The following is a 14974-nucleotide window of genomic DNA, read 5'->3' on the forward strand; positions in this document are numbered from 1 at the left end:
CAAAGGCGATTTTTTATGTATTTAGATATATTTGGGGGGGGGGGGGGGGGGAATTGGTCCGAATTCTCTATTGCGACCATTCCGTTTACAAGTCAGTTTTTCCGGAAACCGTGAGGGGTCGCATCAGCGGGATTCTACTATGTAGGTACATAGATGATTTAAGATTCAATTTTATTTTTAATATTTTTAGAATTGTCTGATTTTTTTTTTAGTGATTCAGTGGTTTTATATAGTCTCTCATATTAGTTAAGATTAAATGTTTTTACAGAAAACAGTTCTTGATATGTCACATTTAAATATTCCCTGGTATTCTCCAAGCACAACTTTGTAAACTAAGTCATTCCAGTCGGTCAATTTATTATTTTCCATATTTCCTTGTATTTATGACACACCTCATGAGTTCAGCTTTCAGCAATTGAAATTCAAAATTGTAAAATAATCATGCAAATCCATAAAAGTTGGAAGGTGGCTTGGTCTTTGGCGTGGTGGTATCACAACCTTGTGCCCAGTTAGGACGAGCTGCTGTGTGTTAATGACGAGTTCGCTCAGGGTCATGGCCCTTCACCCCAATTCCCCCTGCTTATCTCCTGGTGGCACACGTCTACAGCATGGTCACTGGGAACTTCAGTCAGAATAATGATCACTGGCAGACATTTGATAACAGTACAGTACGCGCGCGCTCTCTCTTTCCATCTCTCCATTTTGCATTCCTTAGAAAATAACTGAGCCACCTACGTAAATTTATAACAGTGGAATCTCCTTACAAAGTAATAAGATTGTAGGCTTTCGTAGCAGTTGTGTGAAGTTTCTTGGCTTGTGATTTAGCCGCTCCTAGGGGTGAAGGTTTCACCAATGCTTCAGTTTAGACTGCAGTCACAATCATCAGGGTAGCATTCCTATGTTGATGGCGACTGGTGTCGACAAATGTCTGTAAAACCTTCGCCCCCAATGCTGCTAGATCTCACAAGCCAAGAAACTTATTATAAAATACCTTTCATGAAGTATGTAGATATATATTTTGAAAACCCTACAACATTAGGAGCAAAACTTTTATTTTTCCAGATGGAGATTTCACTGTATGAAGCCTTTTTTTTTTTTACTTCCCAACCATTTTTAATTATATTTAATACTTTTAATAATAATTTTTTCTCTCAAATAAAATGAATTTTGGTGATCAAAATGTTACTACTATAGTCAATTTAAGTTTAACTGGACACTTTTGATTGTTGCCAAGTGTGTGTGTTCAGTCAAACTGTTAAGACATAAAACTACTTGTCTTAATACGAAGTCGGTTGGAATGGGTGTATTGGGAAGTTTTTGAACACAGTGTAGCACCAAAATACTGTTAATTCATGAAACTAAACATAATACAATCTAAATTTTACTTAGATTAGGTACGTATTTCCTTGAACATTTTAACTTCAATGACATTAGTTTTGCATGGGTAAAAAAAAATACACGGGGGAAGTGACTTTCAGATAGAGGTTTTGCAGAAATTAAACTGGCACTATTTCAGTCACTGTACCTCTTGCATATTGAATGTAGCATGAAAACGAGCAGACTATTTTTAAATATCACCAAAATCTTATATTTTAAAAATTCAGATACATATAATCTTGTCTCAATTTATCAAGATTATCTGAAAACATTTAATTTTCTCAGGGTGATGAATCGAATCCAAGAAATGTTTTCAACATGATCTTTAATGAAAGTTAGGTTTTTTTCACATGCAGGTCATGAAACTGATGCCAACAGTTGCAAGACATCCACCACAATGTTCGCAGTAGCACGATAAATGTCTGGTGTTGGTTTGTTCACACTATAAACTTTTCAACTCGTGATGTTTGAAGTCTTGATGCTTTCTCTCACCTCACTGCCAGTGATGACTATGCTTGTTGCACGAGACATGATCATTTGCATTTTGCCTTGAATACAATAAAACTATATCCTGACTAACTTAAATTAAACTTGTCAAACCAAAGACAAATCAATAATGCTAATACTAAAACAAAATACACATCACTAGCGCTAGACAGGTCACCAATTAGAACACTTATTCACCAACATATATGTTCCTCTACAAAAATAATTCCAATTTTTACCACTTAATATCAGTTCTTTTTCTTTACTGCAGTGCAAGTTTAACAATATTTACACTATACTGAAATTCGAACTTGTTTATGGCTTGACATAATCCCAGCTGTACATTTTTGACCTGTCATCTGATTACCACACACACAACACTTTTTTAACTAAGTAGAACCCTTAACCATATTGGATGTTAACATTACTATGTATTTACTCATAATACCAATATTTATCATTCAGTCCAGCTAAATAATGGTATGTTCAATTTCGTGTTTAAAACAACTTCAATTGAAATTTGACATAACATTAAAATTATATATCACTTTTTTCCCCATAGATTTAAAAAAAAAAAAATTCCTAATGTTTCAGGTTAATGAGGTCCCATTTGCAGCCAACTCTACCAATGCCTAACCTCAGATTAGATCATTACTATGATTTTGAAACAAGACTTCAGGTTCGCTCGGACAGAGGCTTTGAAGTAGAGTTGAGAAAATTGATAATAGTGTTCCCAAAGAAGGGGAAATATAAAAAAAATACTGTCACACATACTGTATTAGTTTCGGAGTAAAATAGTTTAAAATGTTTTATCTTGCCAATGTTTAGATGGGCAGTCAAATTATTTTCAGATACATCATTAATAAATGAAAACTAAACAGAAAACATTTTCACCAACAAGGTGCCCAGTTTTGAGAAAAAATTAAAAAAAGATGAAAGTTTTGATAACCGCAATTAAGAGCTTTTTTTACTTTACACAAAGGAGATGTACAAAATAAAAAATTTTGCTTTACAGAAAACAGTATTTTACTAAATAAAAGTCATGTTTTTGACAAAAACAAAAAATGCAACAACTTTTTAAGAAATAAGCAAGCTTACCAAATTCTCTTTAAGACATGAAAACTCCAAAAAAATCCAATACTAAGGGCAGTATTCGAAGATGTTCAGGTAAGGTAGCAAATAAGCACTACCTTGTTGGGATACACCTAACCTACGCAGACCCTATTTCAGAACATGCCCATTCTAGCAGATGCTTCACACCCGTTGGTACAATTTTTACTAGTTAAATGGTGGTGGTCTAATTTTCTTAAGTATTTTATAAGTTGCACTTATTTCTTATGACCGTTTAAATGTACAAAATATATTTCAGGATAGTTCCACTATCATAAAGTTTCATTTGGCACACCCACAAGCTTGGTACATCCCCAGATATTCACAAAATTGAATATATACTAGTTAATGGTGCCAGAAATGGGTATGCCATCTGGTTCTGGACTAAATCTAGGGAAAAATGAGCTCTGCACATGCACAAAATTTGGGCAACATATTGGACACAGAAATCCATTCCCTAAAAATAAGAGACTGGCCATGTCCTATTATGCACTAAGAATACGTTTAGGGCAGGTTATAGCATATTCAACACTCAAACCCTTATTTTTGGCTATTGGAATACTAGCCCAAAACTTACTATAGGCCACAGTTTAGATTACTGCATTTACTTAGCTTTAACAAGGAAATCAATTTGTAGATATTCAAATTGCCACCTCAGAGTAGTGGCAATTGTTATTTTATACTCTTAGTGGGCATCAGATGTTTTATCAACCAGGATTTATGTATCTTGTGTGCAGTTTTTAAGTTCACCTGCCCTTACTTTTTGATTACTAGACCAAGTACAACTGGCAGCTGGGTATAAACTTTCCTCAAAGTGTTTGTCAGAAACTAACATGTTGCTGTGACAGGGTGAGCCCACAGGGTGCCCCAGACCCCTTTTTGCAGTGGGTGGCTGTACACCCACTCACCTCCCTCGCGCAAGGAGCATGCCCCAACTCTGGTCAGAGACGTAGCCAGGGGGACCCTTCCCTTGCAATATTACAAAGAAGGGGGAAAGGGGGAGAACAGGTGGAAACAAAATTTAAAATATAGATCTACTTATCTACATAAGGTTACAGGGATATTATTTTAGGACTACATATTGTAATCATTTGTGGGCTACAACATGTATTTTCTTTCAATATTGGCCCAACATGCCTCAAACTTGACATAAATGTTAAATAGCATACAAATACTAGGACTTTTTTTTAATGAACTCATCAAACAGTTAACTTAAAACAAAGTATCAGAGCTATAAAAAAAAATGAATTATAAAATTTTCAGTTTTTATTTCTCAAGCAAAATCATTACTTAAATTTATATGTTTAAACGTTGGAGTTCTAAAACATTACCTAAGACTGAAATTCAATTATCAAGAACATTTAATCATTAAAAATATATTTGCTGGACCCCCTCCATCACAAAATCCTGGCTACGGCCCTGGTCTCATGCACCCCGAAGGGTGGTCAGTGCCCTTGTGCAAACTATTAAAAGCATTTAAGTAAATTAAAATTTACCAAAATGCATTCCTGTTATTAAAGTGGTCACAAATTATTTTAACTTGCATGTAAATTTATCCTTTCCTATGTAATATTTCAAATAATATAAACTGTGAACACTCGACCGTGCTGACAAGAACCAGGCCAGACTAGATACACATTTTATAAACTGTAACCACAACCATACATGTCATAGTCTGTCAATTATGGCTGGTGGTGAGTCAGTTATAATATCAAAGTGGCCACTTTCAATTACTTTTGTAAATGGTTGACAAGAAGTTAAAATAAAAGATCAAAACATTTTTAGATGTAAAATATTACCAACATAATGGGCAGATGATGTGGAAGAATCACCAGTAGACGGAAAAATCCTTGGGCAACAAAGTCACGCATATATTTCCATTGGACACATTTAACATGAATTCATAACACTTAAATCATATTTTACATTTGCAAATGAAGATTACAAAATTACATAATGTTATACAAATTCTAAGCAGCGCAAGGAAATTTTGCAATATGTTGGCAATTTGTCAAACATGTTTTGATTTTTGACTTTGAAACTGGCACGTATCAAAATAAAACACAGGAGAAAAAAATATTTCAGGTTAACATTGAAATGAAGTTGCTTGTTGAACGCACTGGAAACACAGGCCAAGATGAGTCAGATGCTGCAGCGCGCCAGCAGGCTCTCCCAGTCGGGCGTGCACACCAGCCTGTCCACCACGGGGCCCAGGCTGATCATGTCCCCGCTGCGCAGCTCGTCGCGCAGGTCCACCGACACGGCCACCTGCCTGTAGCTGACCTCCGTGCCGGGGTGCACGCTCAGCGCGGTGCTGCCCAGCAGCAGGCGCAGCTTGCCCGAGCGCAGCACCTGCAGCGTGCCGGCACGGCCCTCCGGCAGCTGGCGCAGCGTGCACGGCTGGTCCCCGTCCCCCGCCCCCGGCAGCACGTCGGGCAGCTGCAGCAGCACCAGCCTGGCCCCGGGGTCTCCCAGCAGGTGCGCCAGCTTCTCGTCCACGTCCGCCTCCTCCTTCTTGACCTTCACGCCACCCGGCAGCACCTCCTCCTTGAGCTGGGCCGGGCGCAGGTTGGGGAGCGCGACCGGAGCGTCGGAGGAGTCCGGCTCCAGGGCCGGGTCGTCCAGGAAGTCGTCCTTGAGCAGCTGGTTCAGCTTCAGCTCCTCCTCCTGCTTGTCCACCTTGTGGTTCAGGTTCAGCTTGGGCTTGGGCATGTAGTCCGCACCGCCGCCGCCGCCGCTCTTGCCGTGGCCGGACCTCTCCCGCCGCGCCGCGACGCTCTCCGCCGACACTCCCTCCGAGAACACTCCCCCCGCGGACTGTATGAGCACCGCCCTGCCCCGCCCCCGCCCCCTCCCCCGGGCCTCGCCCCTCCCACGGCCCTGCTGCTGCCTGCCCGGGGCCTGCGGCCCGCCGGCCACGGCCTCCGCCCGGCTCTTGTTGCGCTGCACGTTCAGGTTCGGAGTGAACACCTTGCGCGACTTGGCGTCCGCCGACGTGGCCGAGTTGAGGTTGAGGTCGCGCATCCCCTTGAAGGAGGGGAGGCGGTTCTGTCGCGCGGGAGCCACCCCCGGCTCCTGCTTGATGTTCGCAGCGAGCAGCAGTTTCCTGAAGTCTATCTTGGCGTTCTCAGACATGATTGCTAAGACTGTCCCGGCAGCGCTTACCAGCTGAATGCACAACACCAAATAGTACACACCTCGAGGTAGCTACAATATTATCAATCACTTTCCAAATCTCTGCTGACACTGTCCATACTGTCTCAGGACTGATGCAAACTGAACTAAAGAGAGATTGTGATGTGTTTCAAAATGCCTGGAAAAAAAATTAAACAGTATCACTTATAGGCACATTAATGTTCTACAAATATTAAAATCTACAAAGACCAAGTGTTCTCCTGAAGATGGCGACTGCAGTTTGACCAACTGTCAATACTCAAACTTACTTTTACCTTTTAACATATAATAGTCTTCTACACATATTTTGTTTTACTCTATTAATATAATGTAAATATTTTTATGTCGTCATCAGTTAACACAAACTTTGTTTGCATTTCAAATAAAGGTCATTTAAATGTTAGCATGGAATGAGTGGATTATAAATAGGGACAAGATTATATTGTTAATTGCAATAAAACTGAAATAACACAGCATAACATCAAAATGCATGTTAATATACCATATAGCACCAAATTGCAAGTTATATCATGAAATTGGTACTTAACCAAAACTTAATTCAAATCATAGAAATGTTTGAAATTCAAGGATGCCGTTATTTCTGGACAAAAAACTACCAAAGTGCATGGACCAGAAACACTTACCTATTTCATTTGTTTTATTTATATACAGCTGCCTGCTAATTGATTTTTATTATTCTGAATTTATCTGTTTTAGACCAATGAATAACAAAGGGTTTTGTCATAAAAATGCAGCATATCAATTTTACCATTATTTTGGTGGAGTCAGTGTCACAAAGCAACTTTTATTAAAATAAAATAAAAAAAAAAAAACACTGAAATCCTCCATTTTAAAATTGATATTGGACTAAAAATAAAACAATAAAATATTGTTTATATATTTGCTAGTAATCTGGTTATTATTCCAAGCCTTACTGTGTTAAAATATTTTTATACATTATAAAACATTCATTATATACCATCACAAATTGGGTCAAAACTCTGTGTGTGTGTGTGTGTGTATAAACACACACACACACAAAACAGCAGATACAGTAAGTTGTTTGTGTGCTACATGATGGAACAATATGCTTCTTTTTCAATACTGGAACTTTTATTCCACCACCCCCTTGCCATTAAAGGTGGCATGGCTGTTAGCAGGCTCTTATACTGGCTTATCTCGCCATTCTCACATGTAAGGCAGCCTGAGTTGCATACAATGGTGTTATATGAACACCCTGGCGTTTACTGCTCAATTCATTCATCACACCTAACAATGAGAAACTCAGCATCTACACTTGTTGTTTATTTGGGGTAATTTTTCATCACATGCTTCTATTCCAGTGATGTTCATCTACTGAAATTAAATATCTGTCTGGCCATTCCAGGAAAATGTTTAAGGATGGTTCCATACTACAGGTCATGGCACATAACTTTCCAACATCCCTTGTCTGTGTTGCCATACATTACCGTCTCAAATGATCTTTCTGTGAAGAAGACATAGGGCTCAAATGAAATGAAATACATAGGTGAAAAACAATGGACCTGCATTAACCTATTTCAGGTTAAATCACAGCAGTCATACGTAAACCTAAGAGTCAATTAAATCTTCAAGGTTTACAATGGGATTTATGTGATGCCACTGAATCCAACAGTTTGATGGGAACATTCAGACTAACCAATGTGAAAAGGACTGATATGGCTGCGTAGTCATGCATTGATGAAAAGATTATTTCTTGATCAAGTTAATGCTGGATAATAATTCTATTTATCATTTAAATAATCCACAAAATAATGTTAGGGTGTTGAGATTTTCTTTCTAAAATAGTGATCCTAGAATCATGTCCCAGCCTAGAAATTTAACTACACAGAATTAATGTAAACAAAAATTTTCTTTCTTAATTTGTTTTGTGTGTGCTCTATTCCAGTTTAGTTTTCTGAAAGTTTCTCGCAGCCAGTTTGTTCAAAGATACTGGGCACCTTTGCATGATAAAAAATACAAGAAAGTTTTGTTTTCACAAAATCCTACTGATATGTCTTCCCAGTTATTGTAACTCTAAGGATGTCTAACACTACTCTACACACCTTATCTTACTTATCCTACCTTACAACGATTATTTTCAATTTCTATATAGGAACACACTATGACCAGCTGCAATAAATTAGTGAACATACTTTTTTAACATATAAAATATTAGTTTTTTTAAAGGCCATTTCAACTGCCATTTTGTGTGGTGCAGTGAACAGGGTTTATAGCTTTTAACGTTATAACCGGGTCGTGTATACCAATTCCACTTTAAAAAATGGATGCATTTAATGCTGGCCTACACTACAGCAGAAATCACAGGAATTGTCTTACATTGCAGCTTTTTCGTAAATAAAATAATAAAATTATAAAAATGGTGTTTTTCAGAACTACACACATTCCTTGTTTTACCTTAAAATCAGTGTTCATAAATCCCTACTGATTCATGATAAATTACTGATCATCATTTATATTAAAAAGCCTGTGCGTTGACATTGCCGCCACCATTTTGTGCTTTAATTGCATTGCCGATCCTGTAATTCTCCACGTGTGGGCCTATATTTTGTATTTGGATATTGTGACTCAATGGAACGTAAATAAAAAAGAGTGAGTGTAACTCAGTATACCTGATAGAAGTGAAACTTCATTGGCAATTCAAACCTCGACTCGTAAGTAAGTCATAAGGGGTAAAACGGCAGAGAAAGAAAGACAGACAATTTTCTACATAAAACATGGAACTAACAAAATTATTACTCACTTCAAAATAACTGCTCAGGATATCAAAAAATATTTAGTTACACATCTAAAACAATACATAAAACTGTTTAGCAATACTAATTAACAAAAGTAATTAAAATAATATGTACTTGAAAGATCACCATTTTCTAGCAAATATGGATGGTGGCACGGTGCACGAATATAAGCTCAAACCCCGTTGAGTTTCCCTCTGCCCAAACACTCCCTTACTAGATGCCAGCAAGTCAGGCGCAGGCGGGTCCCTACCGCCATGACCCGCCTATCCCTGCAGCATGGCGGGGTTCAACCTGAGCCGCACGCCGCCACGTGGAGCCCGCCCAAGGGAATGAGTTCTCTGCACCGTCCAAAACCTATTTCTCAGACCTTTCCCCATCAGGTTCACAAAGATGTTTCGCAATAACTTTCCATTAAAATACACCCTTGAAATGTTACTCACATCGCACCCAAAGAAGTTTCACTTACATAATTATTAAAAAAAAAAAAAAATTGTGAGTCCCTACTGTGCATGAAAACCCAAGCGTCAACCCTTGAAAGGGATTTTTTTTAGCACTATGGAAGCTCAAAGGAATTATTATGTTTGATATGCGTAATGACAATTCCTGTTATACATCAGGTTGAGTGCTATTGCACATAAGTCGGAGCTTTGCGTCTCCATACTGCTAAAAAAAAAAAAAACCCTGTCTAGATTTAAAAATGTGACTGGATGACAGTAGGGAAACATGTAATTTATTTAAAATTTATTATTTAACCAACATTGCACTACAAAATCCAAATGCAAAATATACAAGTTCTTACACATGGAAAAACCATTGGATCAGCAACGCAATTAAGCCCAACATGGCGACTGCCGCTTCGTGCGTAGGCTATCTAATGTGACCTACAAACAGTAATTTCACAGAAACCAGTAGGAAATAAGAAATGCTGTTTTCATGGTAAATAAAGAAATGCCTTAACATTAAGTGTTTTAGGTTTATTATGAATTTACGGAAAAGCTGCGACGTAAGAATATTAACAAAGGCACATATATTCATTTTTATTTTAACACCTAAATATTGGTTATAAATTTAAAGGAATGCTTTTCACCACATTTTGCTAGTAATGTACAGTATTGTTAAAGGGAATTATCTATAATGTATAAAGCAAGCCACTGAAAAAGCACACAAACACTTACGCAAGTTCAGTAACCCTGATCTGCCACGGCAGGAAGCCGAATGTGGAGCACACTTCCCCGCAGTAGACGGCTAGATCCGGGTCAGGAACGTCAAATTCTGTTTGTATCAGTTCTGTTAGCAGGTCTTGGCAGATTTCTGAAGCTTTCAGTTTTCCAGACTCCACCCACTCGCAAACGTTACGAGCAACAGTTACAACACCTCCCTTGCCATCTGTCAGCGAGAACAGGTTTAAATGCAATTTCTTCTGACCGCTGAACCCTGCAACAAGCACTCAATGGAATTCACTGCTTTATTTGACCAAATCCACTGTCTCAAGCTGGAACCACACGATGCACGGTGCAAATAGATTTGGTTGGGAGAATCTCAAGCCATTTTCTCACTAGACAAAATCACACACGTTTTGCTAGCAGAGAATATTTGCCAGTAAGTTTCTTTTGGCAGAAGTGCCCTTTAAAAAAGGTGAACTCACAAAAAAATTAATACTTTTTTTTTTTAATAAATCCAAAATTTTGTAGTAAATGTTTATTTATAGTGAAAAGAGTGCAAAAGAACAAATTACTAGAGTTCAGACAAAATTGCCGCTTTTATCTCCCACCTCTAACCTTTAATGTAAAGGATGGTCACATAGCCAGGAAAGACAAAAAAAGGCGTGGTCTTTTAAGAAAATAAAGCACGTTCCACTACCTACAGTGGATTCCGTTATTGCTGATGAATTAAATAAAAATAATACATCAAAAGAACTATTTTCGCTATAGATTATTTTGTTTTGATAATAAAATGTAATGCATTATGCTGTAAAATGATACTCTATTTAATGCAGCCATACTCAACCAAAGTAAACATGTGTTCAGAGAACACATCTGAATAGTGCACAGTAGGCTAACCTGACTTCACTTACACTACACAACCTCTACAGCTCCAGGCTGTTCCGTGATCTCACTATAACTATAGTATCTCACAGGATGCTGCTAAGCAGCTTGTGCAGTGCTTACTAGCAATTAGCATTAATGGAACAAAGCTAAAACTGACAAGTGCAAACACTAGCCATTGATATATTTGAATATTTAAACCTACAGCTGATATTTCATGAGATCCATGTGTGGGTAATTCAAAGAATCTCTCTTCAGAAATAGCAAATTGGTTTGACATATTTCATGGTTTGAATGAATAATGCATCATGTGATTCCAGCTTTAAATACTATGTACATTTCGTTACTTACCATTTTTTGACTCTTTTTCGATTATGACACCATTTGATAGTCCTTTTCTCTGCAGTGTAATGTGGTTTAAAAAATTGTTTCTGTATTGTGAAAAGGCTTTATAAAGTTTGGCTTCATTTTTCTTTATCAGGCCTGAAAAATGTGACAGAGCAAAATCAGTTTAAGGCTGATGTAGTGTATGATGCAATGTTTTAGCCGCTCAAATCACACTTACCCTTGTGATCATAGAAACTGAGGAATGAGATTCCTGCAGCAATGCACCACACGGAGATGTTTGTTAAATCTTTAAACGATATCGTTTCGTTCCCTATAATGACAACTAAATGAGATGGAATTTTTTCAAGTAACTTCACTTGTTCTGAAATGAATTCAAACTCATTCTTTAAATTATTTTGATACAAAAATTCTTCACATTTTCTCCGCAATACTATCCACATGTATTCTACGAACTGAACAGTTGAATATAAAAGATGGAGACAATACCAAATTGCTCGATAAATACTGAACGTCATGGTTATGTAAGTTCAGGTATAACTTAAACATAATATACACCAAAACCCAATATACCGGCCGACATGCAAAGCAACTACACACCTTCAATCACAGAAATCACACGTCTGCAGACAGCTGTACATACGCACGCACTCTCCACTGTCGCCCATAGGTCAACCCGTGACATGGAAGCAAGTTAAGCAACATTTAAAAAATGAATACTTCTTTTAGTCATCTAACAAAAACTAATAACCTCAAATAATATTCGAATTTTAAAGACTAGAATATCAAAAATAAAATCTGATTAGCTAAATTAAAGTAATTACTTACGTTATAGGGCATAAAATAGTTTTACTGGTACCAATCTCACAAAAAATAAGAGATTTTTATTTATTTTTATTTATTTTTATTTATTTATTTATTTTCATATCCTTTGACCCCATTTCTGGGGTATGATACATGTCAAGTACATATAGGAAAAAATATATATATATATATATACATATAAAGTTTCACAAAAAAAAACAACAAAATATACAATTTCACAAAAAACAAAAGCACAAAATATATAATTTCACAAAAAACAAAAACACAAAAATATACTATTTCACAAAAAAAAATAATAATAATATACAATTACATTTTACTTATAAGTTAACATACATTACCCTATAAAATCTTTTCTATTATTTTTTATTTTTATAAAGTCTTCTACATCTTTGAAAGAATAAAAAAACTGTTTTTCAGCTATTTTTTTTAACTCTATTGCAAACAATTTTTTATTATTAATATTTTTAACATGCCGAGGTAGACTATTATATAAGCAGATTCCCACATAATTACAGTTTTTGGCATATTGGCTGGTGGAGTGAGATGGTATTCTGAGGTTGAGTGTAGTTCTTGTTTGATATGGGTGTATGTCACTATTTGTTTTGTGTAGATGTATGTTATCTTTCATTAAAATCATTAGCTGGATAAAATATTGACAGTAAAAGGGTATAATTTTGAGATCTTGAAATAGGTGTCTACAGGATGATGATGGTTTCGAAAAGGAAATTAGTCGAATTGCTTTTTTCTGAAGCTTAAATATTCTGTTTCCTTCTGCTGTGTGTCCCCAAAGTTCCATGCCGTAACTCATAATGGAATGAAAATTTGCAAAATATGCAGATCTTACATAGTCTTTAGACAATAACATTCGAATCACCCTAAGACCATAACAAGCATGGGTTAGTCTTTTAACAGTGTTGTGTATATGCGAGTGCCAGTTTAGGTGGGTGTCTATTTCAAAACCTAAAAATTTTGTTGAATTTATTTCCTCTATTAGTTGACCGTTATAAGTGTAAGAAGTGTGTGTGGGATTGAACACTGTGTTTCTCTTGAAGTGTAGGAAGTTTGTTTTATTCAGATTTAGTTTTAGTCTGTTTTCTTTAAACCAAGATTCCATGTTATCTAGAGTGTTTACGGCTAACGCATTTAATTCGGTGTTATTCGGGGCTGTTATAACAATATTTGTATCATCAGCAAAGAGTATCATCTTTCCATTTATTTTTTGAGAAGGAAGGTCATTTATGTACAGAAGAAAGAGTAGCGGCCCAAGTATACTTCCTTGTGGAACTCCAGTTTTAATTGTATCCCAATATGATGTTACTATATATATAGGCTATAAGGGCTATAATGAAGTATTGTTTCTGTAAATATCGCCATACTTTCAAGCTCAGAGTCAAGTTTTCACTTCCAAGTTCTAATAAAACTTGCCAACAAATATTGCACTACAATACTACAATATTGGTTGCCAAGATGTTCGGTGACGACTGCATGCGTGTGGAGACATGTATCGGGGTACACCCATAGTCATCTGGTGAACTATACTAATGAAACAATAGGTGGTAAACATATTCAGGATAGTGATATGGACATTGAACAGCAAACAGACAATAAGTGGAAGACCAATTCGGGTTTTAGTGAATTAGATGCTCGAATGAATAAGATAATACGACTTGAAGATGGAATACATGCCTAGGACGAAACGATGGATGGGGCAGATGATCGTCATGAGCGGAGTCAACATGGTAAATGGTAAGTAATGGGTGGAAGCACGCGTTATCCTACCTCCTGTAGTGGTCCTTATATAGTATTAGCTGAGTCAACTGATGAGAACATAGAAAACCTGCATTCTATTGCGATCGGCAAGAGGTTACACCCTAACCGACACATTACCCACTCAAGATTCATTTTAGTACTGCCTTTGAATATATATACTGTATAGAAGTCGCGAGTGGATAGGATTTACTCTACGTTTTTCAGGAGTGTATGATGAGCAGCTTGGGAACTTCACCGCTGCAGTGTGCTGCCGTAACGCCCTGTATCGTCTTAGTTGTTATTTACACGTTAGAGCGCAGCACTGTCGCCCGCTGTCATTCCCCGCACCCTCCACCCATCATTCACTGCAGCTGAAGGTCGTTCAACGGGAGGGGGAAGGGGTGTTTGAAGAGTTCGACACTTGTCCGCTAGGGACAAGTCGATGCCCTAGAGATGGTGGCGATTGCGGCGGTGAATTAACCAACTACCTCAAACCGTATTAGAAATTTTAACCTGGGCTGGCGACTTCTATACAGTTTATATATTCAAAGGTACTGCTGAGGCAGCTAACCATTTCCTCGACTCAGATGTATCACGTCAACTACACTAAAACACCAGCATCCCAGTAGGCCTTGTACAAAAGCAGGGTATTATATATATATATATGGCATCCCTTTGGATGTCAGTATGGATGACGTCATGGAGGGTTCTGAATGTGCTATGCACAAACTTATAGCTGCCGAACGTAAGACTAAACGTATTCGGAGGGAGGGTCAGGATGAAAGGGTGCCGATTAAACTGGTCACTCTAACTTTTGAAGGCCAATACTTGCCCACAAAAATAGTATTATACAAAGAAATCTTGCAGGACCAGCTATCGGCGATGTGCTACATGTTTGACTTCCCACGACCAGCCATGTCCTGCCACTAACGCCCCGTAGTGTAATTGTAAAGGCTGAAGTGGACTGAACATCACTTCAGTACTTCGAATGCCGCGAGCGTGCTCGTTCCTGGCTTCCCCTTTCCCCTGCCTCCTTTTTCATTCTGTTTGCTGTGACATATTCCCCCCCCCCTACCCTCCTCA

The 14974-nt window shown here is 37.6% G+C and overlaps 2 protein-coding genes across 2 annotated transcripts; both read right to left on the reverse strand.

Annotated features, from left to right (window-relative positions):
• Positions 1-1685: 1685 nt before the first annotated feature.
• Positions 1686-6108, reverse strand: LOC134541593 (DNA-directed RNA polymerase III subunit RPC4). The gene has a single exon (XM_063385134.1). It carries the CDS (start codon positions 6106-6108, stop codon positions 5116-5118), a length of 993 nt encoding a protein of 330 aa, XP_063241204.1. The 3' UTR covers positions 1686-5115.
• A 72-nt stretch (positions 6109-6180) lies between these two features.
• LOC134541730 (dehydrodolichyl diphosphate synthase complex subunit Nus1) lies at positions 6181-11999 on the reverse strand. Its single transcript, XM_063385378.1, has 4 exons — positions 11915-11999; positions 11321-11452; positions 10100-10358; positions 6181-6286 (listed from the first exon to the last, which is right to left on the reverse strand). Exons 1-4 carry the CDS (start codon positions 11997-11999, stop codon positions 6196-6198), a joined length of 567 nt encoding a protein of 188 aa, XP_063241448.1. The 3' UTR covers positions 6181-6195.
• Between the last annotated feature and the right edge of the window lie 2975 nt (positions 12000-14974).

The sequence above is a fragment of the Bacillus rossius genome, assembly GCF_032445375.1.
Source record: "Bacillus rossius redtenbacheri isolate Brsri chromosome 4 unlocalized genomic scaffold, Brsri_v3 Brsri_v3_scf4_1, whole genome shotgun sequence".
NCBI lineage: Eukaryota > Metazoa > Arthropoda > Insecta > Phasmatodea > Bacillidae > Bacillus > Bacillus rossius.